The following is a 26584-nucleotide window of genomic DNA, read 5'->3' as shown; positions in this document are numbered from 1 at the left end:
GTGACATCCTTTTATATATTTGAACATGGCTATCATATCACCCCTTAACCTCCTCTTCTCCAGGCTAAACATGCCCAGCTCCCTTAGCCGTTCCTCATAAGGCATCATTTCCAGGCCTTGGACCATTTTGGTTGCCCTCCTCTGGACACGTTCCAGTTTGTCAGTGTCCTTCTTGAATTGTGGTGCCCAGAACTGGACACAGTACTCCAGGTGAGGTCTGGCCAGAGCAGAATACAGTGGCACTATCACTTCCCTCGATCTAGATGCTATACTCCTATTGATGAGGCCCAGAATTGCATATTAAGTGTTACAACTCAGAAGTCACCGCAAGAATATTAGTAAAAATTTATACAGCCTCCTCCTTACAAAGGAGCGTGTCCTACGTATTTCTTTAAAACATAGTTTGCTTTTCTCCTTTATTTTTAAAACAGGACACCCAAGGAAGAAGCAAACAGAGCAATCTGATCAGCAGACTCATGCATACATATAGGCGGTGAGCCTAGCTACACCTACTCAAAAGTAAACCCCACAGAATTCCACAGGGAGTTACTTCCGAGCAATCAAACTTAGGTTTGAAGCAATAGATTTGTTCTTTAAATCTTGAGTCTACTTGACTTTAACACAAGTTCAGACTAATCCCAGATAAAAAATGTGCCTCTAGTTGTCTGTTCCACACCAAATATGAGCTTTTCGGCCCAGAATTGTGGATACCATGCCTTCCCCCCCAGCCAAAAAGCTGTAACCTCTGCTTTAGGGGTGACTTGCAAAAAAAAGAGACATAGACTAACAAATACTGTATAAATGTCTGGAACTTGCTGACACAAGGGCCAACTGCACATGCTCAGAGACAACCTTTACGAAGTGTAATGAGCGACAGCTAGTATTTACATTACGAGTAACCACCACACAGCACAATCTTGTACAGTACGTATTTAACTGAGTGCCAACTGTACTCAACAGTGCGACCCTACACGGATCTACTCAGAAGTAAGCTCCACTAAGGTTCAAGGAGTTGTACTCTCAGGGACAAGATGACAGTCCAAGTGTTTACAGGATTCAACCATGATCTGTCAAACACACACCTACACTTCTGGCTGCTTTTAGTATCGCATTATAATCAGATTTTGACTTAGAAAGGACTTGTTTATCTTTTTGACAGTCGTTTTTCTTTTTACATCTCGGATGCCGCGTTATTCTTAAATACAGCACTGCATTAAAAACACACACACACACACGCACAATTGCAAAGCTTCATTTTCTTTTAAGTATCAACAGGGCACATCACTTTTCCAAGGGGGTTAATTCGATGCTCCTCAGAGTAGACCCATTGAAGAAACACGACTAATTCAGGGTCCGAAAATTCAGTGGACCTACTCCGAGAAACACTTAGCAACCTAAAATCCTTAAAAAAAAAAAAAAAGCAAATAAAGTTACCAAGGAACGCTGCTTTACAAACGGTAAGGAATTTTTTTAAAATGATATTAAAAAGTAAAATACTTGCTTGTTACTCTTTACGATTGCCACAGTCTTGCAAAAGGTTTCAAATATTAGAGAGAAGTAAGCTTTATTTAAAAGTTTAATTATTATCTATAAAGCCTCGAAAAGGTGCAGAGGAACGCTGCTTTACAAACGGTAAGGAATTTTTTTAAATGATATTAAAAAGTAAAATACTTGCTACGGGACCTGTTCGTTACTCTTTACGATTGCCACAGTCTTGCAAAGATTTTAAAAATTAGAGAGAAGTAAAATATATTTAAAAGTTTGATTATTATCTAAAAAGCCTCGGACAGGGGAGGCTGAAAAGGTGCAGAGTCGCTTACCGGGTTCTCTGCCTCCGGTTGCAGATCCACCAGCGTGCAAAGGCTCCGAGCCCCGTTCATTGCAGCAAACCTTCCCTGCCCGCTCCGCTCCCGGCGACGCTTCCTGGCGACTGAAGGCGCATCCGGCCACGCCCGCTCCTTATATACCGGCCACGCCCACTTCCCCGCCCCTGCCGCCTTGGTCACGCCCCTTCGCCTCCTCGCCCGCCAGCGCCGGCCACGCCCACCCCTCCGTTCTGCAGCGTCATCTCCCTTCGCGCTGGCCACGCCTCCGCGCGCTCTCAAAGGCCCGCCCACCTTTGCCGTCATTCTTTTGTCCGCCGCCGCTCGGCGACTCCTTAGGCTCCGCCCCCTTCCCCCTCCCTACTCCCTTTCCCCGCACATGCGCGCTCGCTTTGTCCCTTTACATTAATACATTGGCAATGTATTCATTTATTAACTAATTGGTTAGTACCCTGCATAAAGTCTGCAAATGTTTAAGGGCAGGGAATTGCCTCTAGCGTCAGGATGCCTGCCGTCCTCAGTGATCCAGCCTCCAGTCAATAATAATTCATTTTAATATTTCCAATAATGATTAATTATTGGCTATTAACCAATTAATAATTACGTATAAACTCATTATTAATTAAGTTTTGGCTACTGATTGCGATTATTAATAAACATAATTGAGAAATGGCAATTTTATTTAAAAATTACAATTGTAATTGTTATTGATTAGGCTTATTAAATATTAGTAATAGTCATGCTTTAGTTACTGAGTGCATGGTATTGTAAGCCACCTTCCAGGCTCGGGTAGTTTACAGGTAGACTGCTTTGCTTTAGTTTTCGTCACTTCCAGATACAGCAGGAGACACACAATTGTTTTGCAAACAGCACCAGTCAGAGATACACAAAACAACACACTCTGGCAAGGCATTTAATGTTTGGGTTGTCTGGGTGCGGAAACGAGGTTACTGCACAAAGGGGGAAATAGCTCAGCTGTCAGAACATGAAACTCAATCTCAGGGTCTTGGGTTTGAGCCCCTCATTGGGCAAATGATTGGGCAAATAAACACACACACATATATACATATATGCAGCAGTGTTGTATAGTGGTTAGAGGGCTGGACTAAGATCTGGGCGTGTCCAGGGTTCAAATCCCCACACAGTCCCATGACGTTGGTTCAGTCACAGCCTCTCAGCCAAACCTCCCTCACAGGGTTGTTTTGAGAATACAAGGGATGGGGGGAGAAGGACATGGACTAGCTCCTTGGAGGAAACGTGGGGTAGAAATGTGATAATGAAGAGAACTAAATATATAAAGTAGAAACACCAAGCACCACATCTCAAGAGCATGTGCAGAGTGCATTTTGCCCGTGCTGTTAAGCAATCGCCTTCAGGCACATCTCCACCGACCTGACATGGAAGGTGGCCGCCTGGAGCCATCGTTGGCCCATAAACCCAGGACTGCAGCTTGGCAAGGACAGCCTGTGCCAGTTTGCTCCCAGGCCCTGAAGCCTGAGCTCAACAGTGGCCAATATGTTTTGTTTTGTTTTGTTTTTCTGACAAGGGCCACATGCCCTCAAGATGTACGTAATCTGGCAGGTGCCACAAAACAAATGAGTAGCATTCTCTCTCTCTTGAGTGGCACATCTCATTTTTTAAAAAATCATTTTTATTTATTTTCCAATAAAAAAACATCCAATTAATATATCCAATCATAATACTCCAATTAAAATAAAAAAGACCAAATTATAGTCCAAACTATAATTATTAATTTTTCGGAGCTCCCCACAGTCTGTATCTCTGAAGCATATCCCCACATCTCGGTCCTGCCTCTCCTACTTTGTTCCATATTTTCCACATTTTGACGCTTTAGGGAAATCTCATGTTTAATGCACCTGCTGCGATGCATGCTCTTCTCAGCCGTGCGAACCTCCGCCCCCTGCCCACCCATCAATGCCCGTAGGTTCCACCAGCGCCTGGCATAGGGAGATGGCAGAGAGTGTGAGTCTGCTGATCCTCTCTGTGGCTTTCCATACCACTGGGAATCAGTGCTGCTTTGAAGGCTCCTGGCCCCCTGGAGCCTTCAAAACGGGGGTCTACAGGAGTCAGTCCTCCCAACCCCATGCTGTTAAGAATATAAGAAGAGCCCTGGAGCTGGATCCGGCCAATTTCCTGTTCTCACAGTGGCCAAGGCCCCTAAGAACCCCGAAATCTAGATAGACTGTCTCTGGAGCTGGAGGTTCCATCAGAACATCTGAGGAGCTCTGCTGGATGAAGCCAAAGTCCCACCTAGTCTCACATCCTGTTCTTACTGTGTCCATAAGGGACAGCTACACATTGCTGCATTGGTGGGGTTGGACTAGATGGACTCAGGGGTCCCGTCCAACTCTATGATTCTAAGCAGAATCTGATCTCCCCATTTTGTTGTTGTTTAGTCGTTTAGTCGTGTCCGCCTCTTCATGACCCCCTGGACCAGAGCACGCCAGGCACTCCTGTCTTCCACTGCCTCCCACAGTTTGGTCAAACTCATGCTGGTCTCTTCGAGAACACTGTCCCACCATCTCGTCCTCTGGCGTCCCCTTCTCCTTGTGCCCTCCATCTTCCCCAACATCAGGGTCTTTTCCAGGGAGTCTTCTCTTCTCATGAGAGAAGTCTTGGAGCCTCAGCTTCAGGATCTGTCCTTCCAGTGAGCACTCAGGGCTGATTTCCTTCAGAATGGAGAGGTTGGATCTTCTTGCAGTCCATGGGACTCTCAAGAGTCTCCTCCAGCACCAGAATTCAAAAACATCAATTCTTCGGCGATCAGCCTTCTTTATGGTCCAGCTCTCACTTCCATGCATCACTACTGGGAAAACCAGAGCTTTTACTATACGTACCTTTGTTGGCAAGGTGATGTCTCTGGTTTTTAACATGCTGTCTAGGTTTGTCATTGCTTTTCTCCCAAGAAGCAGGCGTCTTTTAATTTCATGACTGCTTTCACCATCTGCAGTGATCATGGAGCCCAAGAAGGTAAAATCTCTCACTGCCTCCATTTCTTCCCCTTCTATTTGCCAGGAGGTGATGGACCCAGTGGCCATGATCTTTGTTTTTTTGATGTTGAGCTACAGACCATATTTTGCGCTCTCCTCTTTCACCCTCATTAAAAGGTTCTTTAATTCCTCCTCACTTTATGCCCTCAAGGTTGTGTCATCTGCATATCTAAGGTTGTTGATTCTCCCCATTTAAAGGGTAAGGTAAAGGTCCAGTCATGACCGACTCTGGGGTTGCGACACTCATCTCGCTTTACTGGCCAAGGGAGCTGGCGTACAGCTTCCGGATCATGTGGCCAGCAGGACTAAGCCACTTCTGGCGAACCAGAGCAGCGCATGGAAACACCATTTACCTTCCCACCAGAGTGGTACCTATTTATCTACTTGCACTTTGACGTGCTTTCAAACTGCTAGGTTGGCAGGAGCAGGGACCGAGCAACGGGAGCTCACCCCATCGCGGGGATTTGAACCACCAACCTTGAACGGCAAGTCCTAGGCTCTGTGGTTTAACTCATAGCGCCACCCGCGTCCTTTTCCCCATTTAGGATCCTACAAAACATAGCTACCAAGGCTAGTAGCCCTTGATAGCTGCCCCCCTCCTCCCTGTATTCATCCAACGTTCTTTTAAAACCGTCCAAGTCAGTGGTCATCGATCTGAATCTGCTGAGCAGGGTCATCCAGAGATTTGGAGTGCGTTGTCATCAATTTGCTGATGACATACAGCTCTTATTTCGCCTTTACATCAGAAAGTGCAGCGGGGAATGTGCTGGTTTGGTGTCTTATTTCAGTAATGGGCTGGACAAGAGCCTCAAGCCCTAATCTCCAGACCAGGAGAAAACAAGCAGGCTCCATCTTTCCATGTGATAGCCTTTGAGATATTTGAAGATAGCTCGCATATCTCCTCTCAGTCTCCTCTCTTCCAGGCTAGACATACCCAGCTCCCTAAACCATTCCTCATAAGGCTTGGTTTCCAGACTTTTGGTCATCTTAGTTGCCCTCCTCTGCACACATTCAGCTTGTCAACATCCTTCTTAAACTGGGGCGCCCAGAACTGGACACAGGATTCCAGGTGTGGCCTGACCAAGGCAGGAGAGATTGGGACTATTACTTCCCTTGGTCTGGACACTATACCTCTGTTGATGCAGATTAGAATAGCGTTAGCTTTTTTTGCTGCTGCATCACACTGTGGACTCATGGTGAGCTTGTGGGTCTACCAAGACCCCTAGATCCTTTTTGCATGTACTGCTGGCAATCCCCCATCCTATACAGTGGTACCTCGGATTACAGGTGCTTCAGGTTACAGATGCTTCAGGTTACAGACTCTGCTAACCCAGAAATAGTACCTCGGGTTAAGAACTTTGCTTCAGGATGAGAACAGAAATTGGACGGTGGCAGTGTGGCGGCAGCTGGAGGCCCCATTATCTAAAGTGGTGTCTCAAGTTAAGAACAGTTTCAGGTTAAGAACGGACCTCCAGAACGAATTAAGTACATAGCCAGAGGTGCCACTGTATTTCTGCATCTGGTTCTTCCTGCCTAAGTGAAGAACCTTACTTTTGCCCCTATTTAAATTCATTTTAAGGGACGCGGGTGGCGCTGTGGGTTAAACTACAGAGCCTAGAGCTTGTCGATCAGAAGGTCGGCGGTTCGAATCCCTGCGACGGGGTGAGCTCCCGTTGCTCGGTCCCTGCTCCTGCCCACCTAGCAGCTTGGAAGCACGTCAAAGTGCAAGTAGATAAATAGGTACCGCTCCGGCGGGAAGGTAAACGGCGTTTCCGTGCGCTGCTCTGGTTCGCCAGAAGCGGCTTAGTCCTGCTGGCCACATGACCCGGAAGCTGTACGCCGGTTCCCTCGGCCAGTAAAGCGAGATGAGCGCCGCAACCCCAGAGTCAGCCATGACTGGACCTCATGGTCAGGGGTCCCTTTACCTTTTACCACTATACTGCTGGCAAGCCAGGTGTCCCCCATCCTATATTTGTGCATCTGGTTCTTCATGTGCAGAACCTTACATTTACCCTTATTGAAATTCATTTTGTTAGCTTGCTTGCACCCAGTTCTCCAATCCGTTAAGGTCATTTTGAATCCTGATTCTGTTTTCTGCAACATTAGCTACCCCTCTAAGTTTGGTGTCATCTGCAAATTTGATGAGCACCCCCTCTATTCCTTCATCCAAGTCTTTTATGAAGACATTAAACAACAACGGGCCCAGGACAGACCCCTGTGGCACCCCACTTGCCAACTTTTCCCCAGGATGACGAGGAACCATGAATGCAGCCGTTCTCAACCTGTAGATCCCCAGATGTCGTTGGACTACAACTCCCATCATCCCTGAGCTCTGGCCTTGCTAGCTAGGGGTGATGGGAGTTGTAGTCCAACAACATCTGGGGACCCACAGGTTGAGAACCGCTGCATTAATGTTTGGGTTCAGTCAGTCAACCAGCTACAAATCCACCTAACAGTTACCTTGTTCAACCCACATTTTACCAGCTTCCTCGTGAGAATATCACAGGGGACTTTGTCAAAAACCACATTGAAATCAATATATTGTATACTACACTCCCTGTGTTCAAATTTAAATCAGTCCTACAACCAAAACCATGAGAACTGGAAACTTAACTGTTATATTTAAGGGATAAGGCATAGTTCCTAGCAGCAGATCTCAAACACGCGTTCTGGGTAGGGCTGGGAGGCGAGGCCAGAGAAAACCCAGGACAGGAATAAAGTTCTTTGATGTGAACACATCCGTGTCTTTTTATTCTCCGTTCCGGTTGTTGATGTAAGGAAAGGCCAGCACTTGTGTGAGAGACACACCCCAGAGAGTTAAGGATAAATTGCAGGGCTCGCTCACCCTGCCAGAATTGTAAGGTTTAAAACGAAAACAAGAGTTGGGTAATGGCTTTTGTTTGCTTTTACTCCGGCTGAACCCTTAGGAAAAGCTCCTTGCAGTTTCATCAGTAATTTGGTTTCCCCCCCTATAGAATCATGAGAACTAGAAACAACCCTTTTTTTAAAAAAAAACCCTGCATTTTCTCCTTAAATAAACATCAGGGTTAGAGCAATAAAGCTAGGCCTGCTGCTTCTGCCTATTTGCAAACGGCTGTGTCTCTTTGCATCTTTATCCAACACAGCGGAGCCACAGGAAGCAGGTGCTCTAACACAGAGCTACAGCCTCTCTCTTAAAGTAAGGTACTAGTCCTCATGGTTCCTGAATACAGGGCTGCTCTAGAAAGCCTTATCTAGGTCTTATACCTAGTCAGGCCAATGGTCTGCCTAGCTTCATACTGTATTGCCTACGCTGGTTTCCTCTGTGGGGTTTCAGTCCAGGGTCTTTCTATAAAGCACATTTAATGAGCACACACACAAATCCAAGAAAAAGAATTGTAGTTTGTTAAGAGTGCTGAGAATTGTAGCTCTGTTGGGGGCAAACTATAGTTCCCAGGATCATTGCTGTGTGCATTAAATGTGCTTTAAATGTGTGGTCCTATCACTTCCTGGCAAATTGAAGGGGAATAAATGGAGGCAGTGAGAGATTTTACTTTCTTGGGCTCCATGATCACTGCAGATGGTGACAGCAGCCACGAAACTAAAAGACGCCTGCTTCTTGGGAGAAAAGCAATGACAAACCTAGACAACATCTTAAAAAGTAGAGACATCACCTTGCCAACAAAGGTCCGTATTGTAAAAGCCATGGTTTTCCCAGCAGTTATGTATGGAAGCGAGAGCTGGACCATAAAGAAGACTGGTTGCTGAAGAACTGATATTTTTGAATCCTGGTGCTGGAGGAGACTCTTGAGAGTCCCATGGACTGCAAAAACATCAAACCTCTCCATTCTGAAGGAAATCAGCCCTGAGTGCTCACTGGAAGGACAGATCCTGAAGCTGAGGCTCCAAGACTTTGGCCACCTCATGAGAAGAGAAGACTCCCTGGAAAAGACCCTGATGTTGGGAAAGATGGAAGGCACAAGGAGAAGGGGACAGCAGAGGACGAGATGGTGGGACAGCGTTCTCGAAGCTACCGGCATGAGTCTGACCAAACTGCGGGAGGCAGTGGAAGACAGGAGTGCCTGGCGTGCTCTGGTCCAGGGGGTCATGAAGAGGCGGACACGACTAAACAACTAAACAACAACAACAAAATACCTCTCTGAACCCCTCGCTGACACACACAACCTGTCCTAGCACCCCCTTATTTTATCCCAAGCCCCTTGACTGCTCAATTCTGCTTCAAAAGATCTCTTTGCCTCTGTGCCATCTTTGATATTCCTCCCTTCCTAAAACTGTTTCTGGCCACAGAAATACCAATTTCCCGCCTGTCGACTCTCTGCAGTTCCATCAGTTTTTCAGCATTCCGCCCTTTAGAGGCAGCTGAACATTCTGTGTCATCAGAGAAGGTCAACCAATAGGGAAAGTGTTTGCCGACAATGGCATTTTTTAAAAAAGCAGTTGCACACACATGACACATAACGAAGAGCAACTCTGTTCTTGGAACTTGTATCCTGGAAGTCATCAGGAAGTCCTGTCCACCCTCAAGGCAATGGTAATGTCACTGCCAATGACATTTTGGAACAATACAAAGAACAAAACAAATTTAAATACGTCCTGCGCAGGTCAGGAATTTTAATTAGGTGAGGCCGAGAAGGAACTTGAGCGGTGTGTACACAAAACACATCCCTCCCACCCCGAGAATCCTGGGAAGTGCAGTTCACCCTTCACTGATCTGCAAGTTCACAGCGCCCATAAAAAACTACAGTTCCCAACATTATTGGAGGGGTGCTTTAAATATATGGTCCATGCACAGTCACAGAATAAAAAAAAGGAAACAGGAACTTTGTTTGGCCAAAAGAAACGGAGGCTGCCATCGTTTGGGGGAAAGAGACACCACGTGACAGGCAGAAATTCTGCAGGTGTAGCTTATGTCCTTCACTGCAGCTCTGTGCTAAGGGGGAAAGCATTACCTGGGAGTTTTCTGCTGGTCAGGCAGCTACTGAATATTATCCTTAAAGAGCATTAAAGATATCAAGCTCCCCTCTCAATATGTATTACATCTGATCAGACAGAGAGATAGAGAAATATTGTTATATTCATGTTATTGTAAGTTGCCTTGTGCTTTTAAAAACTGGAAATGGGGAGAGAATTTCTTTTTTTAAGGAGGGCATTTAAGAAGGAGAAAACCTGCATTTGCTGGATCCGTTCCCTTCGGTATCAGTTTTATAGTTTTGCTGTTCATCTTTTAATTTTCATCTGTTATCTGTTGCTATGCTTGTTCTCTCTCTTATATGCATTATATTCATTTTCTTTAAAAATGAAACAGAAAAGCTATACCAAAGAGATAAATAAATTCCTTTCAGCGCTTCCGCCTGCAAGTCTTCACACCAAATAGTCTGTAGCCTGCAAATTTTTGTTGGATATGCATGACGTATTTCCTATCTAAATTTGACTGCCTCCTCCAGGTGATTTGAATATACTTCTCCATCAACATGCAAATGTATTTTCTTTTCAAAAAACACAAGTGGTTTCTTTCAAATGAATCAGACCCCGAGTTCAAATTACGCCCCTTCTGCTGTGCCAGCTTCTTGAGATCTGGCTGAGTTACCAGAATTCAAGATGAGCCCATCCATATGCCTTTTCCTTGAGAGGGCGTCTCTGCTTATCACATCGTCATGTCAGCAGACGCGTCCTTAAATACCTTGAAAACATATTGAGGTTTTGTCCAAATGCTAATTTGTTTAATTGATTAAATGAGTCAAATTACAGAGGATTAATCACACGTACAGACTTCTTTTTTAATCAAGCTGCTGAAAATATGTCAAGCACACGTCAGTGAATATTCAACACCAAAGCAGGTGTATCACTCTCTGACACACACACACCCAGAACGAGGGTTTATTGGGGTGCAAGGCCACCCCATCCAATAGACTGGGTGCCCCTCAATAACAGATAACCATGCAATCGCTACCACCACATCTTAAGTCCTGAAATAACTCATTTCCATTATTTATTGCATTAATATCACAAGGTTTTCTCACAACAACTCTGTGAGGTAGGCTAGGCTGAGAGGCCGTGACTGGGCCATCAAAGCTCCATGGCCGACTGGAGATTTGAACCCGAGTCTCTCCCTAGTCCGGCACTCTAACCACTACACAACCGCTGCCTCTGAAGGGCTGCAGGTTCCCCCCTCCTGCCTTACCAAGTCAAATTCCTTCAAGAAAAGGCATCCGTTTAGCAAAGACTTGGAAGAAACAAGATTTACCAACTATCAAACAATGGCAGATGAAGATGACGGACTATATGGAACTTGCCGAACTGACCGAGAGACTCCGAGACCAGAGAGAAGAGACAGTGGAAGAAGATTGGAAGAAGTTTAAAGAATATTTGAAAAAAATATGTTAATATTTAAATCTTAGAATAGCTTTGGAAGTGGATATAGGCTGTAGGGTTAAAAGTAGAAGATAGGGTATTTTAAAACAGTATTATTTGCAAGTGATAAAAGGTGAAGTTATTTTAAGTGTGATAAAAAAAGATGGTTAGAAATTATGATATATGGAAACTGCTAAAGATGAAGTAAAATGAAAATCAGATAGGTGAGACTTGGGGAAGCTCACCTAACAATATTTAGGAAAAAAAGGATATGACAAGAATTGGTTTGTATCGTTTGTCTTTTCTGTTTGTGTTTTTTATTTGTGTTATAAAATGAATATACTTTTTTGAGAAAATAAAAAAGAACAGGCATCTGTTTTTGGATGATTGCAGCGTGGCTCGCTGTCTCGAGTCATCGGGAGCTTTTAAAGCAGTCGGACAATGCGCAGGTCCTGGTCCAACACTCTGACCAGCACATCTCACAGACTCAAGACTCATCGGCGCATTAAACGGAGCACAGGCTGCTTCCAGCCGTGGGCAGCGCTTGTGGGAAAGAGTGAACACGTTTGTCGTTGAACCTGAGAGGTGAACAGCTACATGGCTGCACAGCTTGTGTATAGTGGTACCTCGGGTTAAGAACTTACTTCGTTCCGGAGGTCCGTTCTTAACCTGAAACTGTTCTTAACCTGAAGCACCACTTTAGCTAATGGGGCCTCCTGCTGCTGCCACGCCACCGGAGCACGATTTCTGTTCTCATCCTGAAGCAAAGTTCTTAACCTGAAGCACTATTTCTGGGTTAGCGGAGTCTGTAACCTGAAGCATATGTAACCTGAAGCGTATGTAACCCGAGGTACCACTGTACTTGTCAAATGCAGCATGTAAACACTCGTTGCAGGAGAAGGACTTAGTGGGTGAGCTTCTACCTTGGGTGCAGAAGGTTCTGGGTTCAATTCCTGGCATCTCCTGGTAGGGTTGGGAAACAGCTTCCCATCTTCTTCCTATCTTCAAACCAGCCCCATATTTCAAATGCTGAGGACTGGAATCTTAATTTCTTTTTAAGGAAAAGACTGCAGCTTAAATGGGCAGGGCAGCTGCCCTGCATGCAGAAGATTTTCGGTTCAATCCCAAACATCTCCAGGTACAGCTGGGAATGTTCCCTGCCGGAAACCCCTGGAGAGAGCCTGCCAGTCAGTGTAGACAATATTGAGTTAAATGAACCCCTGGGCTAACTTGGTTGGAGCCAGCAGCTCCCAATGTTCCTACGAGAGCCTCCTCTGAAAGATATAAAATGAAGAGACATCTTTTTCTCTCTCTCACCAAAGCACTCACCACACCAGCAGCCAGATAGACCCCCCTTTCTGAGGCGGGAACACCTCCAGGGACTCCCCGCAGGTAGACCACTCCTGGCTGGAGAGGCTCTATCTGGCCTCATCCTCACAGACCTAGGAGAAACGTTTATCCCACTTCAGGGATGACGTCTAGACGGGAGCGGATTTTGCCCAAGGGGTCAGCCGTGAGCTTCCTTGGCCCCAAATCGCTTGACAGATCTCCATCTAGTGCAATTTTGCTTCCCGGTGTCGCCTGCACTCCATATCTTTAAAGCACTGCTCCCCCACAAAAAGAACCCCGTATACTGTAATTTACAGAACTACAGTTCCCAGCATGTCCAACAACCTACTTTTAACACCCCCATCCAATAAGAAGAAGAAGAAGAGGAGTTTGGATTTGATATCCCGCTTTATCACTACCCTAAGGAGTCTCAAAGCGGCTAACATTCTCCTTTCCCTTCCTCCCCCACAACAAACACTCTGTGAGGTGAGTGGGGCTGATAGACTTCAGAGAAGTGTGACTGGCCCAAGGTCACCCAGCAGCTGCATGTGGAGGAGCGGAGACGCGAACCCGGTTCCCCAGATTAGGAGTCTACCGCTCTTAACCACTACACCACACCACCTGAGAACTATAGTTTGCTTCTTCCAGAGCGACAATTCCCAGCACCCATGACAAACAACTTTTATCACACACACCCCAAGAATCCTGAAAAATGCAGTTCACCCCTCGCAGCGCTACATTTCCCAGCACCCCTGACAAACTACATTTAAAGCAGCCACGAACCCCAATAACCTGAACTGCCATTTACCCCTTTTAAAAAAGCTACAGTTCCCAGCACCCCGACAAACTACATTTAATACACACCTACCCCTCCAGAATCCTGGAAACTTTAGTTCGCACCTCACAGAGCAACAATTCCTAGCACCCTCGACAAACGACAATTCCCATATTTTTTGTGGGGATCGAATGTGCTTCCAAAAGGTCCCCAATCCAGTTCATCCAGCCTTCCTGGGCCAAATTTGGCACAAGGTCCGCCAGTTGCCGACCCAGGTCACCAAGCAGACTCTGCGGGAAGCCCCTTCCCCTTCAGAGACTCACCTGGGGAGAGAAGACCCTCCTCTCCTCCTCTGGGCCCCAGAGATGAGGATGCAGCCAGCTTCTCCCTATCCCTCCGGCCGGCATGGAGAGCCTCCTGGGACGGTTCCAGGAGGCCATGGCGCCTTTTCGGCTCGGAGCATCTGTCGACAACAACCTCTCCTTCTTCTTCTCCTCCTCACCTGAGGAGCCGGTCTGACCTCCAGCTCGGCTGAGAGAGGCGTTCCATTTTTCCCTTGGGCTGCTCCTCCTCCTCCTAATTGTCACATTCCCTTGAAATTACATCATGGAGGCCCAACGATGGAAGGAAGTCTTCAAACACATCAGGGAGGCTGCATGCACAGCGACAGAATTAAAGCACATTCTCCCGTGGGAATGTGGTGGTGTTGTTTTAAAAAAAATTATTCATTTTTCTTTTTCATTCATTACATACATCTCAAATTCTGAACATTTACTATATATTCCTCCCTCCTTCCCCTCCAAGACTTACTCCAACTTCCGCTTCTGGTTTGTTTCTCCTTTCACCCGCTTTGCTATCTCTCAACAGAAAAAGATAATAATAATAATAATAATAATAATAATAATAATAATAATAATAATAATAATAATAATAATATATTTCTACCCTGCCCATCTGGTTGGGTTTCCCCAGCCACTCTGGGCAGCTTCCAAAAAAATATTAAAATACAGTAATGCATCAAACATTAAAGCTTCCCTAAAGAGGGCTGCCTTCAGATGTCTTCTAAAAGTCTGGTAGTTGTTGTTCTCTTTGACATCTGGTGGGAGGGCATTCCACAGGGCGGGTGCCACCACCGAGAAGGCCCTCTGCCTGGTTCCCTGTAGCTTTGCTTCTCACAGGGAGGAAACTGCCAGAAGGCCCTCAGTGCTAGACCTCAGTGTCCGGGCAGAACGATGGGCGTGGAGACACTCCTTCAGGTATACTAGACATAACATCAAACCTAAAAACATAGAAATAAAAGTAAATACACCATCCTATTTCACCATCTTCTAAACATTTTCTGATGCTGATAATGTGGATATTTATTTAAATCCTGCCATCAAGTCTATTAACTTTCTTTGTTTCTGCAAATATAATATGAATGGTTCCCAATCTTTTTCAAAGTCTCTGTTGTCTTTTTCTCTTAGTCTATCTGTCATTTTTTTGCCAGTTCTGCATAGTTCATCAACTTCTATTGCCGTTGTTCTTTAGTTGGTATTTCTCCAGTCTTCCAGTTTTGTGCAATCAATGTGTTGTTGTTTTTTAAGGGTGCTGGGAACTGTAGATCTGCCCATGGGGAAACTACGGTTCCCAGGATTAAGAACAGAAGGAAAGCCTGCCGAATCGGGCCAAAGGGGGCCCGACCAGTTCAGCTTCTGATTCTCACCTTGGCCAACCAGAGGCCTGTGGATTCGAACAAGCAGGATTCGAACTCTTTCTCCTCCTATGGTTTCCAGCAACTGGTATTCAGACCCACTGCTGCCTCGGGCTGTGGAGGTTCTGGTAACCTCCGTTAATTAATACATCCAATCCTCTTTTAAAGGTAAAGGGATCCCTGACCATTAGGTCCAGTCGTGGCCGACTCTGGGGTTGTGGCGTTCATCTCGCTTTACTGGCCGAGGGAGCCGGCGTACAGCTTCCGGGTCATGTGGCCAGCCTGACTAAGCCGCTTCTGGCGAACCAGAGCAGCGCACGGAAACGCCGTTTACCTTCCCGCCAGAGGGGTACCTGTTTATCTACTTGCACTTTTGACGTGCTTTTGAACTGCTAGGTTGGCAGGAGCTGGGACTGAGCAACGGGAGCTCACCCCGTCGTGGGGATTCAAACCGCCGACCTTCTGATCGGCAAGTCCTAGGCTCTGTGGTTTAACCCACAGTGCCACCCGCGTCCTTAGATATATAATAAATGTTCATAAGTGTACCAACCAAGCAAGTACATAGATCAGCAGAGGAAGACCGACCTGAAGCCATTTTTGATTCCCAAACTGACCAAATGTTTTCTCTGCAAGGAGGGAGTGGGGTCAGGGAGCCTTCCCACTGTCTCAGGAATTGAGTAATCAGCATTTTAATGGGTGACAGACTATCAGGAAAGGCAATCAGGAAAGGCAGATAACCTGGCAGACAGGAAAAATGCGTTCAGATTTCTGCTGTAGACCGCCTTTTCTGTGATGTAGGTATGTGGGGTGGTGGTCTTGGGTTACACCCCTTCTGTGATGTATGTATGATGTGTGGAGGGGTGGTCTTGAGCTCCAGGGCAGGGAATTTAAAATGTCTAGACATTGTTCGAGGTCCTCCTCCTTTCCTGCGTGTGAGGGGAGCATCCTGTTGCAACAGATCAATAAAGATCAGCCTTACTAGCTGCTTTGCTTCTCAATATTCTCTGCTTGGCCTCTGTTATTCTCTCCTACCAATAGGGAACCCACATAAGGACTCTATATGGGCTCTTGGATACCCCATAAGGGAAAAAGGGCAATTTTTGTTTACAACATTCCTTCCTTGGATGTTTTTAAGCAAAGGTTGGACGGCCGTCTGTCATGGATGCTTTTGCTGAGATTTGTGACTTGCAGGGGGTTGGACTGGATGACCCCTGGGACCCCTTCTAACTAAGATTCTATGATTCTATCCTTATGCAAGACAGCTTGCTCTTAAAAATACAGAAGATCAGCCACCAGATGAAGCAGAAGGCCGGGCAGGAAAGTTGTGCACAACTCCCTGGAACCTTCTACCTGGAAAGGTAGGCAATGTTCTCTGATTGGCAGCTCCTCCTAAGGAAACACAGCGAAATTTGAGCGAAGGGCACCTGCAAAAGTTGCACAGTGGAACTGGAAGTGAACTTTGTCCTGACCAGCTGGGCAAACACGAGCAGCGCCCAGCCCAGGCCACAGTTTGCCACTTACCCCAGCAGCTGATAACTGGGGCCAGTTAGGCAGATTTTAGATATCTGAGATGTAGCAAAGCCGCTTTCCTTCTCCTGCCTGCTCCTGAGGGAAGGAGCTTCTGGGGTGCAAAGGATCTGGGAAATTGGTAGATTGCCAGCAGGCTGCTGAGTCTTTCTCAGTAGACCAGAAAGCATTTCTTGACTCTGCTCTAACTGTAAGCAAGCTCTGAGCCTCGGTGTTCCACAGATGTAAAATGGGCCTGCGTGCTGCTGCCGCTGCTGCACCACGTTGCTTTTTCCTCCTCCCTCCCAATCGCTTTTCCTTTTGTGCCGTGTCTGTCTTATTCCTTCATGCTTCCAAGCTGACTTGGAAGGCTTTTCCAGCAGTGAACAGTGGGTTAAAAAATGGTTTGAATGGATGAATAAAAATATTCATTCTGGCCTGGTGTGAATCTCTCTGTCTCCCTCCCTCCCTCTCCCTCTCCCTCTCCTTCTCCTTCTCCCTCTCCCTCTCCCTCTCCCTCTCCCTCTCTCTCCCTCTCTCTCTTTCTCTCTCTCTGTTTTTCACCTAGAAATATGAGTGGTTATGAATGAGAACCTAAAGCATGGGGAGGCCTGGAGGCTGGATCCGGCCCAATCGCCTTCTAAATCCAGCCCACAGACGGTCTGGGAATCAGCGTGTTTTCACGTGTGTAAAATGTGTCCTTTTATTTAAAATGCATCTCTGGGTTATTTGTGGGGCATAGGAATTCATTCATTATTTTTTTCAAAATATAGTCCGGCCCCCCACAAGATCTGAGGGACAGTGGACTGGCCCTCTGCTGGAAAAGTTTGCTGACCCCTGATCTAAAGCTACGTGGAACTGTTGCACAGATTAGGGAAGATCAGAGCAAACCTCGCTGGCTCCTCCATCCTACGGAGGTTGCCCTTTCTCTATACCCAACACGGTCATGTTTTCCGTCTCGCCGCAGGTATGATGTCACACCTGAGCAGGAGGGAGGCGAGTTCTACAAACCCAGGCGTCCAATTACAGAGCGATTCCTTTGCAGTCTCAGAGAGGTTCCATCACCGCAGATGGCTGAGCGGATCATTTTTGCCCTGTGAATCACTCGGCAGACACGCAACATCTGGCCAAAGGTGGTGTTTACAGGATCACAACAAGGAGGCCGGAAGACTCAAGGCACAAAGCTCATCTGCTTTATCTCTCTTTCCGCATCCTGCTTTTCTCTTCTTGCTCTGCCTGCTGTTGTAAATAAAATCTGCCCTTTCTCCCTTATGGGGTATCCAAGAGCCCGTATAGAGTCCTTACGTGGGTTCCCTATTGGTAGGAGAAAAGAACAGAGGCCAAGCAGAGAATATTGAGAAGCGAAGCAGCTCGTAAGCCTGATCTTTATTGATCTGTTGCAACAGGGTGCTCCCCTCACACACGGGAAACGAGGAGGACCCACAACAAAGGTGTGCCTGCCCTTATTTTAAACTCTCTGCCCCACATACCACCCCACCATACATCATATATACATCACAGAAGGGGTGTAACCCAAGACCACCACCCCCACAAACATCATACCTGTTGTTTAGTCGTTTAAGTCATGCCTGACTCTTCGTGACCCCTGGACCAGATCACACCAGGCACTTCTGTCTTCCACTGCCTCCCACAGTTTGGTCAAATTCATGCTGGTAGCTTCGAGAACACTGTCCCACCATCTCGTCCTCTGTCGTCCCCTTCTCCTTGTGCCCTCCATCTTTCCCAGCATCAGGGTCTTTTCCAGGGAGTCTTCTCTTCTCATGAGGTGGCCAAAGTCTTGGAGCCTCAGCTTCAGGATCTGTCCTTCCAGTGAGCACTCAGGGCTGATTTCCTTCAGAATGGAGAGGTTGGATCTTCTTGCAGTCCATGGGACTCTCAAGAGTCTCCTCCAGCACCACAATTCAAAAGCATCAGTTCTTCGGCGCAGCGGCGTAGCGTGAGTTGTCAGCACCCGGGGCAACGCAAGTAATTTGCGCCCCCTAACCCGGGGCAAGGCAAGTAATTTGCGCCCCCCCCCAACCCCTAACCTGCGAGTTGCCGCTGGCGCTGCCGCCCAAACGACGCCGCTTGCCTGGAGGAGGAGGGGGGCAGAGAGGCGAGGAAAATGCAACGGCCCAGCAGCTGCAGCAGCAGCGGCAGAGGCGGGGCTGTGAGGAGGGGCTGCCTGGCGCGTCCTCCGCGGCGAGCGCTGAGAGCCGCTGCCTACCGGGCGCCTTCAGCCCGGACGCGCGCACAGCTCGTCGGTTCCGCGAGACATGCGGTTCCGCTACAGCCTGCGCCCAAGGCTCTTCGGCGACTCCGGAGGCAGCGAGTGCGCCCCCCCCAGATGTTGCGCCCGGTGCGGCCGGCACCCCTGGCACCCCCCACGCTACGCCACTGCTTCGGCGATCAGCCTTCTTGATGGTCCAGCTTTCACTTCGGACAAAGACAACATCATACCTACATCACAGAAAAGGCGGTCTACAACAGAAATTTGAGTGTGTTGTTTTTCCTGTCTGCCAGGTTATCTGATAATGCCTTATCTGATTGCCTTTCCTGGTAGTCTGCCCATTCCTCTGAGACGGTGATTACCTAATTCCTGTAAAAAGGAAGGTGGTTTTTTTTCACCTCCTCCCTCCTTGCAGAGAAAACATTTGGTCAGTTTGGGAGTCAAAATGGTTTCAGGACTGTCTTCCTGTGCTGCTTCAGACATGTGGTTTATATATTTATGTACGTGTTTGCTTGGTACATTTATGAACATTTATTATATATATATCTAAGACCTTAAAATTCTTATTACACTGCCAAGCTCTTCTTTCTAGGAGACACCTTTTTCTCTCTCTCCTTTCTGCCCTGAGAGGTCACAGAGTTCTCTTGCCCAGGGTCCAAACCGGCCCTTTGAAATAAGCCTGAGGCTGCTTCGTTTTTGTATTTCATTATTATTATTATTATTATTATTATTATTATTATTATTATTTTTTTTTAAACAACATAGAATCAAAATTAAAAAGTGGAAATGTGTGTGTGTTTATTTCTTGTTATATTCCATTTCTGTTTGGTAACGTTATATAATAGGCATTTTCACTGAAAAGCCAATAGAAATAATGTGAAGGCAGAGAAACCTTCACAAAGAAAAGGGGGGGGGAATGTTCAATTGTCTATTTTTTTCCATGGCACTTATAGTTTAAAATAAACCATAGATACTTCGCGGGGGTTGGGGGAGGTTGAGGCTATCAGGATCCCACCTCCTGGTTTAGCATCTCAAGTTAGGCTCCGGAAGACCCGGATTCAAATCCTCGCACGGCCCTTAAGCCCATTCAGTGTGTGGGAAGTGTCATCCGTAGTAAACAAACCTCAGGACAAAGAGTGCCTCTGAGGATGTGCAGACATTCCCTATGGCTGCCATCCTTAAAAGGCAGCCGAGAGGCTCTGTGCCTTTTAATTACAGGCAGAATTCAAAAAAGTTTTGTAGTGGAGTGTTACAGTCAGAAATCCCATAGGTGAAGCTTTGCATTTTGAGCTGGATGCCCTCAGGGGGTCTCATGGTATGTAGTATGTACCTTGCTTGTCTCCATTTCCCTTGTGTTAAAAAGCGGAGGGGATTAGTCATCCTTTTTTTGGATTCCTTCCCAAAGGGCTGTTGACTAAGCCGTGAGCTTCTGGAAGAAGCCTCAGATGCTGGCTGTTAATCTGAGTTGCACTTGTGCCTCTGGGCGACAGGGGGTGCTTTCATGTGGCATGGAGTTCCGCCTGCCCTGGAAAATTCACGGCTACTCTGTCAAAGGGTGTGGCGTTTGATCAACCATTTTTTTTGTTCCAAAGGTGGGTTTTCGCAAAGCCCCAACTTCCGCATTTGGGAGGAGGTGATAAACTGGAGCTGCGAGAAATCTGATATCAGCCTTGTTGCTGCAATGTCTGGCTGCATCTTCCCTTCTTGGGTTGCCAACTGACCAGGGAAAAACAACACCCACACAGCCGGCACGCTCTTGTGCTTTGCAGCAGCAGCCACAATCCTCCGAGAACCGGGAAATGAAGGAGGTGAATATTCTCACCAGCTAATGTTAGCACAACCCGCTGAAGAAATGCCTGACTTAGCAATGAAGGAAGCCGCTTTTCCCAAGTCAGACCCCAGCATCCAGCCAGCTCGGGCAGGCAGCAGTTCTCCAGACAGGAGACATTCCCGACCTTACCTGCAGAGGCCATCGAGGATCAAATCTGGGACCTTCTGCCTGCCAAGCAGGTGTCCTGCCACTGAGCTCTTCCCCTAAAAACGATGCAAGTCCCTAGTCCTCAAGATTCTGAACAAAGGACTGGTTTCTGTCGGAAGCACAGCACATTCTGCATGCCAGGCAGGTGTCCTGCCACCAAGCCTTCCTTGTAAAGCCAGCAAAACAACGACCTGGTTGAAATTTGTTTCCCTGGGCTAAGAAGAGGCTGAGCAGAACAGATGAGGCGACACCCGTTCTGGACAGCTCCTAGCATGCTGTCGCTTCCGAGTTCAGCATTTATAATGTAATAAACAAAAATCTGCCCTTATTCCCTTATGGGGGACACAAGAGCCCTTATAGAGTCCGTTGCAGGTTCTCCATCGGTCGTAGAAAATAACAGAGGCCAACCAGAGAATATGGAGAAGCAAAGCAGCTCGTAAGCCTGATCTTTATTGAGCTGTTGCAACAGGGTGCTCCCCTCACACGTAGAAGAAGGAGGAGGACCCAGAACAAAGGTGTGTCCTCCCCTATACAGACTTTTGGAATTGCCCACCCTCAAACTCCAGACCACCCCCAGAAACATCATACATACAACACAGAAAGGGCGGTCTACAACAGAAATCTGAGTGCATTGTTTATCTCCTGTCTGGCAGGTTACATGTTAAGGCTCACTTGATTGGATACCCTGGGGAGCCTGGCCAGTCTTTTGCAATGATAAATACTAAGTTCCTGAGCCAGGTCACAGACTCACCCTATTCATACACAGACATGTTGTTCTTACATTCAACTAATAAAATATTTTTTAAAAAATATGCCCAGTGCTATGGATTTTTTTAAAAAGGAGGATAGCTTAGGAATGGACAAATATGTCAATTTCGGCTGCCATCTGCAGTTTGAGACTTATCTGCACCAGCTTGCAATGTTCAAAGTCCTCACGATAATTTGCCAACATCTTAGTGCGTATTTTAAAGCGTTGGGAAATGGCTGAGGTTATTGGCAGACCCCTTAATGATTTCCCTGCTTATTGTAGCCATTGTTAATGGGCCGTGCTAAGCGACGCTGGATGGTTCTTAATGGCCTTTTAATTGCCTCTTTCATTTTCTAGAAATTGTCCTGTACAGAATGCAAATCGCTGATAGAATTCAATTTGCTGCGCCATAAAACACAATCTCAGAAAGAAAAGAAGCGATCGTGAAGTGGTTAAATAACTAAAGATCAATTTGAATACTGAATGCAATGGGTGCTGTTATGAGAATTCTAAGCTCGCAAATACAGAATAGTAGATAGGTAGCCGTGTTGGTCTGCCATAGTCAAAATAAAAAAATTCCTTCCAGTAGCACCTTAAAGACCAACTAAGTTAGTTCTTGGTATGAGCTTTCGTGTGCATGCACACTTCTTCAGATACCTGAAGAAGTGTGCATGCACACGAAAGCTCATACCAAGAACTAACTTAGTTGGTCTTTAAGGTGCTACTGGAAGGAATTTTTTAATTTTAAATACAGAATAAATGTTCTTAAACGTACAAGGCAAATACACATGCATAAGTATAGTGCCTGAGAGCAATCCTGAAGCCATTTTGACTCTCCCAAATTGACTTCAAAATTTTCTCTGCAAGGAGGAAGGAAATGGGAAAAGCTTTCCAATTGTCTTTTGACTCTAGGGGCTTATACCTTCCTTTTCAGATACAGTCTGGCAAGTATCTGTTAAACTGAGCAAACTATCAATATACATAAGAGATTCAGGAACTAAAGTATTTACCATCTCAAAGGAATGTCAAGCTACCCAGAAAATGCAATCAAGTAAGGCATTATCAGGGATCCTGGCAGACAGGAGAGAAGCAACACTCTCAAATTTTTGCTGTAGACCGCCTCCTTCTGCGATGTAGGTATGATGTTTTTTGGGGGTGGTCTTGGGCTTCAGGGAAGTTTGTAATGTGTGGCATCTTAGTGTATTTTTGGTCTTTGTGGAAGCCGCCCAGAGTGGCTGGGGAAACCCAGCCAGATGGGTGTGGTACAAATAAATTATTATTATTATTATTATTACTACTATTATTGGGCTACAGGGTGGGCAATTTCAAAAATCTTTATAGAGGCTTGCACACCATTGTTGGGGGTTCTCCTCCCTCCTGCGTGTGGTGAGTGGGGACCCTGTTGCAACAGTTTATTTCCTTTAATAAAGATCAGGCTTACTAGCCGCTTTGCTTCTCAATACAGTGGTGCCCCGCAAGACAAATGCCTCGCAAGACGAAAAACTCGCTAGACGAAAGGGTTTTGCGGTTTTTGAGCTGCTTCGCAAGACGGATTTCCCTATGGGCTTGCTTCGCAAGACGAAAACGTCTTGCAAGTTTGTTTCCTTTTTCTTAACTCCGTTAATACAGTTGCGACTTGACTTCGAGGAGCAACTCATAGAACGCAGTGTACATAGTAGCCTTTTTTGAGGTTTTTGAAGACTTTGGTGATTTTTGAAGCTTTTCCAAAACTTTTCCGACACCGTGCTTCGCAAGACGAAAAATTCGCTAGACGAAAAAACTCACGGAACGAATTAATTTCGTCTTGCGAGGCACCACTGTATTCTCTAGTTGGCCTCTGTCATTTTTCTCCTACCAATAGGGAACCCACTTAAGGGCTCTACACGGGCTCTAGATACCCCATAAGAGAATTAAACATATTCTTTCTTATGACAGTGTGCTGTTCCCTGACAGCCTCTCTCAACCTGTGGGTCCCCAGATGTTGTTGAACTACAACTCCCATCACCCCTAGCTAGCAAGGCCGGCGCTCAGGGGTGATAGGAGTTGTAGTCCAACAGTGGAGCTGGTGGACCACTGAGAGGTCCTCAGATCAGTTTGGGAACTCCTAGAGGGCCCTGGAAAACAAGCAGTAGTAAAAACTATGCTGGTGAAATGCTGGTGTTCACAGTGAAAACCATCTCATGCTTGTGGCTAGGACTGGAGCAAGCACAGGGTACGTCTGTCCTCACGGCCAGTCGAAGGGAGAGGGGGAGGGAGGGGGCAGGAAACAGGAAGAGGGGAGAAATGACATCACACACAGCCCCCTCTACCATTTACACTTTCTATCGTCTATCTGCCTCTCAGCAAGACAGCTCTGTGGCATTAACCCCTTCTCGTGCTAACTAGCGAGAACTTGCATTTGTTAGGTGTGGCTGCTGGTCTCCCAAATTTTGGTCAGCCGCTGTCTCGCTAACGTATAACTTACCTCGCAGGGCTGTTGTGAGGAGATAATGTGGAGGGGGAAGAACTGTATATGCCACCCTCCTGGGAGAAAAAGGTGGGATACAGTGGTGCCCTGCAAGACGAATGCCTCGCAAGACGGAAAACTCGCTAGACGAAAGAGTTTTCCGTTTTGGAGGTGCTTCGCAAAACGAATTTCCTATGGGCTTGCTTCGCAAGACGACAATGTCTTGCGAGTTCCTGCGGGGGTTTTTTTCCTCCCCCCCCTTTTTCTAAGTTGCTAAGCTGCTTATCAGCTGATCCAATAAGCTGATAAGCCGCTAAAAGCCGCTAATAGCGCTAATCCTCTAATCCGTCAATGGGCTTGCTTCGCAAGACGAAAAAACCGCTAGACGAAGAGAATCACAGAACGGATTCTTTTCGTCTTGCGAGGCACCACTGTATGTATAAACGTAATAACTCAATAAATACATCATCAACTGATTGTTCTTATTTATTGATCATTACATTATTATTATATTATTACTACTACTACTACTACTACTACTACTACTACTACTACTACTATTAGATTTCTTACCCTCCCCTCCACATTAGGTCTCAGAGTTAGGGCTGCACCAATACAAAATTCAATATTTAAAAGTAGTTTTGAAACAAATTACAGGAATAGGGCAGATCTACTTGCATGTCTTTCTCATGAATATATGCATTTCTACACACACTTACTCCTAACTGGTGTAGCAGTTAAGAGTGTCAGGCTAGGACTTGGGAGATCAGGGTTCAAATTCTGCCCGTGGCCATGAAACTCGCCAGGAGTGACCTTGGGGGCCAGTCACTGCCTCTCAGCCTAGCCTACCTCACAGGGCTGTTGTGGGGGTTAAATGAGGAGGGAGAGAATGATGGAGACCACTCTCTCCTTGGAGGAAAAAGTGGGATATAAGTTAATGAAATAAATAAGAATAAAACAATGCCTGCCTTTTTATAGACATTTTTGGTGGGTTAGAGGAGGGCATTGCAAAATCCGGAGAGGTGCAGGTTGTGGAGAATGGCTGTTCCGGTTCTTACACTGTTTCAAGAAGCGCAGGAGCTCCTTCGTTAAAACAGGAAACGAGCCAAATTTATCCGCCATCTCCAGTTTGGCGGCGGGAAAAAGTTAATGTGTTAGTTTTCGGCTCATGGCGGTGTTTGTCTTGGAAACCACAGCTGCCTCTCACGTTGATCTAAATCTGCTTTCAGTAAAATGAATTAGTTTGTAAAAAAAATATAGATGGAGGAGGCAATGGCTGTGGTCAGAGATACAGATAGATAAATACATATATATATGGCCTTCCGATGATGTGAAAGTCTTGCTGCTCTGCTACCACCAAGCTGAATGTCCCTTGAATGGCTGTAAACATTTCAGGGTCTTTTGGCATAATTCTCTCTTTTACTGGGGTGGGGGGTGGAATTTGGTACATTTCAAGCAAGGAACAGAGAATGCCTCTTTCAAGATGGTATTAATCAATTAGGTAATAAAGCTCTGTTTAAATCAGGCGACAGCCCAATTAAGAGCGAATTCAATTCGAGAAACGGAATGTGAGCTGCAGACATCCACCCAGCAGGTAGAGACTTCTGTGCCAGGGGAAAGGTGCAGCAGTTGGATTTCTGCCTGACGGTTACAGGTGTTTTTGCCCACAATGACAATGGGGTGGGGGTGGGGAGGGAGAAAGCCCTAATTTAGGGCTGTGGACCAGAGCTGAGAGGGCTAGAATAAAGCACAGCTCAGAAATGGCGTGAAGTTGTGTCAAGGAAGGTTTTATTCCTGCAGATCTTACTGGGATTACACCGCCAGATTGGGGAAGCAGGCTGCAACACGACTTGTCTAATTACAAAGCTGAAAGAAAACGGGATATATACTGCATGGGTGCGCATGTGATTTTATGTAGATTATACCAAAAGAAGAGCAGCGGCCCCATCGTGGTACGAAAGGCGATCTCTTCCCTTTGAGAGAAGTGAGATGCCCGTTTGACAACGGTCTATTTATCAGCCATTTACCTTCCCGCTGGAGTGGTACCTATTTATCTACTTGCACTTCGTGCTTTCGAACTGCTAGGTTGGCAGGAGAAAATTAATATAATATAATATTAATTAATTTATTATTATTATTGTTATTATTATTAATGCTAGGCAAACATGTGGGCCGCCTAGCTAAACCTTTCCCCATGACCCCTGGGAGAATTATAAAATTGTAAAGTAGGGTCATCTACCCCGGGGGTCAGCAATTTTTTTCAGCAGAGGGCCGGTCCACTGTCCCTCAGGACTTATGGGGGGCCGGACTATATTTTGAAAAATATATATGAACGAATTTCTATGCCCCACAAATAACCCAGAGATGCATTTAAAATAAAAGGACACATTCTACTCATGTAAAAACAGGCTGATTCCTGGACCGTCCGCGGGCCGGATTGAGAAGGCGATTGGGCCGGATCCGGCCCCTGGGCCTTAGTTTGCCTACCCCTGATCTAACCCAACTGCGTTCAATGCAGGAATCTCAAACCCACAATCCCTAATCCAATCTGAAACCATTTGTAGTTCAAGCTTTGCATGCAGAACGTCCTGGGTTTGATCTCCAGATCATAGCTGTCAACTGTCCCTTATTTGGCGGGAAACTCCCTTATCCCAGCGCCGTGTCCCGCTGCTGTCCCTTATTGATGATGTCCCT

The 26584-nt window shown here is 46.3% G+C and overlaps 1 protein-coding gene across 3 annotated transcripts in view; it reads right to left on the bottom strand.

Annotated features, from left to right (window-relative positions):
- The window catches only part of TUFT1 (tuftelin 1), a 57624-nt gene extending 43823 nt beyond the window's left edge, over window positions 1-13801 (bottom strand). For 2 of the 3 annotated variants that reach the window (XM_081173734.1, XM_081173735.1), the window contains exon 1: window positions 13613-13801. In XM_081173734.1, coding sequence (XP_081029860.1) covers window positions 13613-13729 — 117 coding nt within the window. In that variant the 5' untranslated portion in view covers window positions 13730-13801. Of the gene's footprint in view, window positions 1-1820; window positions 1920-13612 lie in introns of those variants that run through there. The other variant, XM_081173736.1, reaches the window with a different exon arrangement.
- Between the last annotated feature and the right edge of the window lie 12783 nt (window positions 13802-26584).

The sequence above is a fragment of the Podarcis bocagei genome, assembly GCF_964188305.1.
Source record: "Podarcis bocagei genome assembly, chromosome: 16".
NCBI classification, from domain to species: Eukaryota; Metazoa; Chordata; class Lepidosauria; order Squamata; family Lacertidae; genus Podarcis; species Podarcis bocagei.
This window is presented reverse-complemented; position numbering and strand designations above follow the sequence as displayed.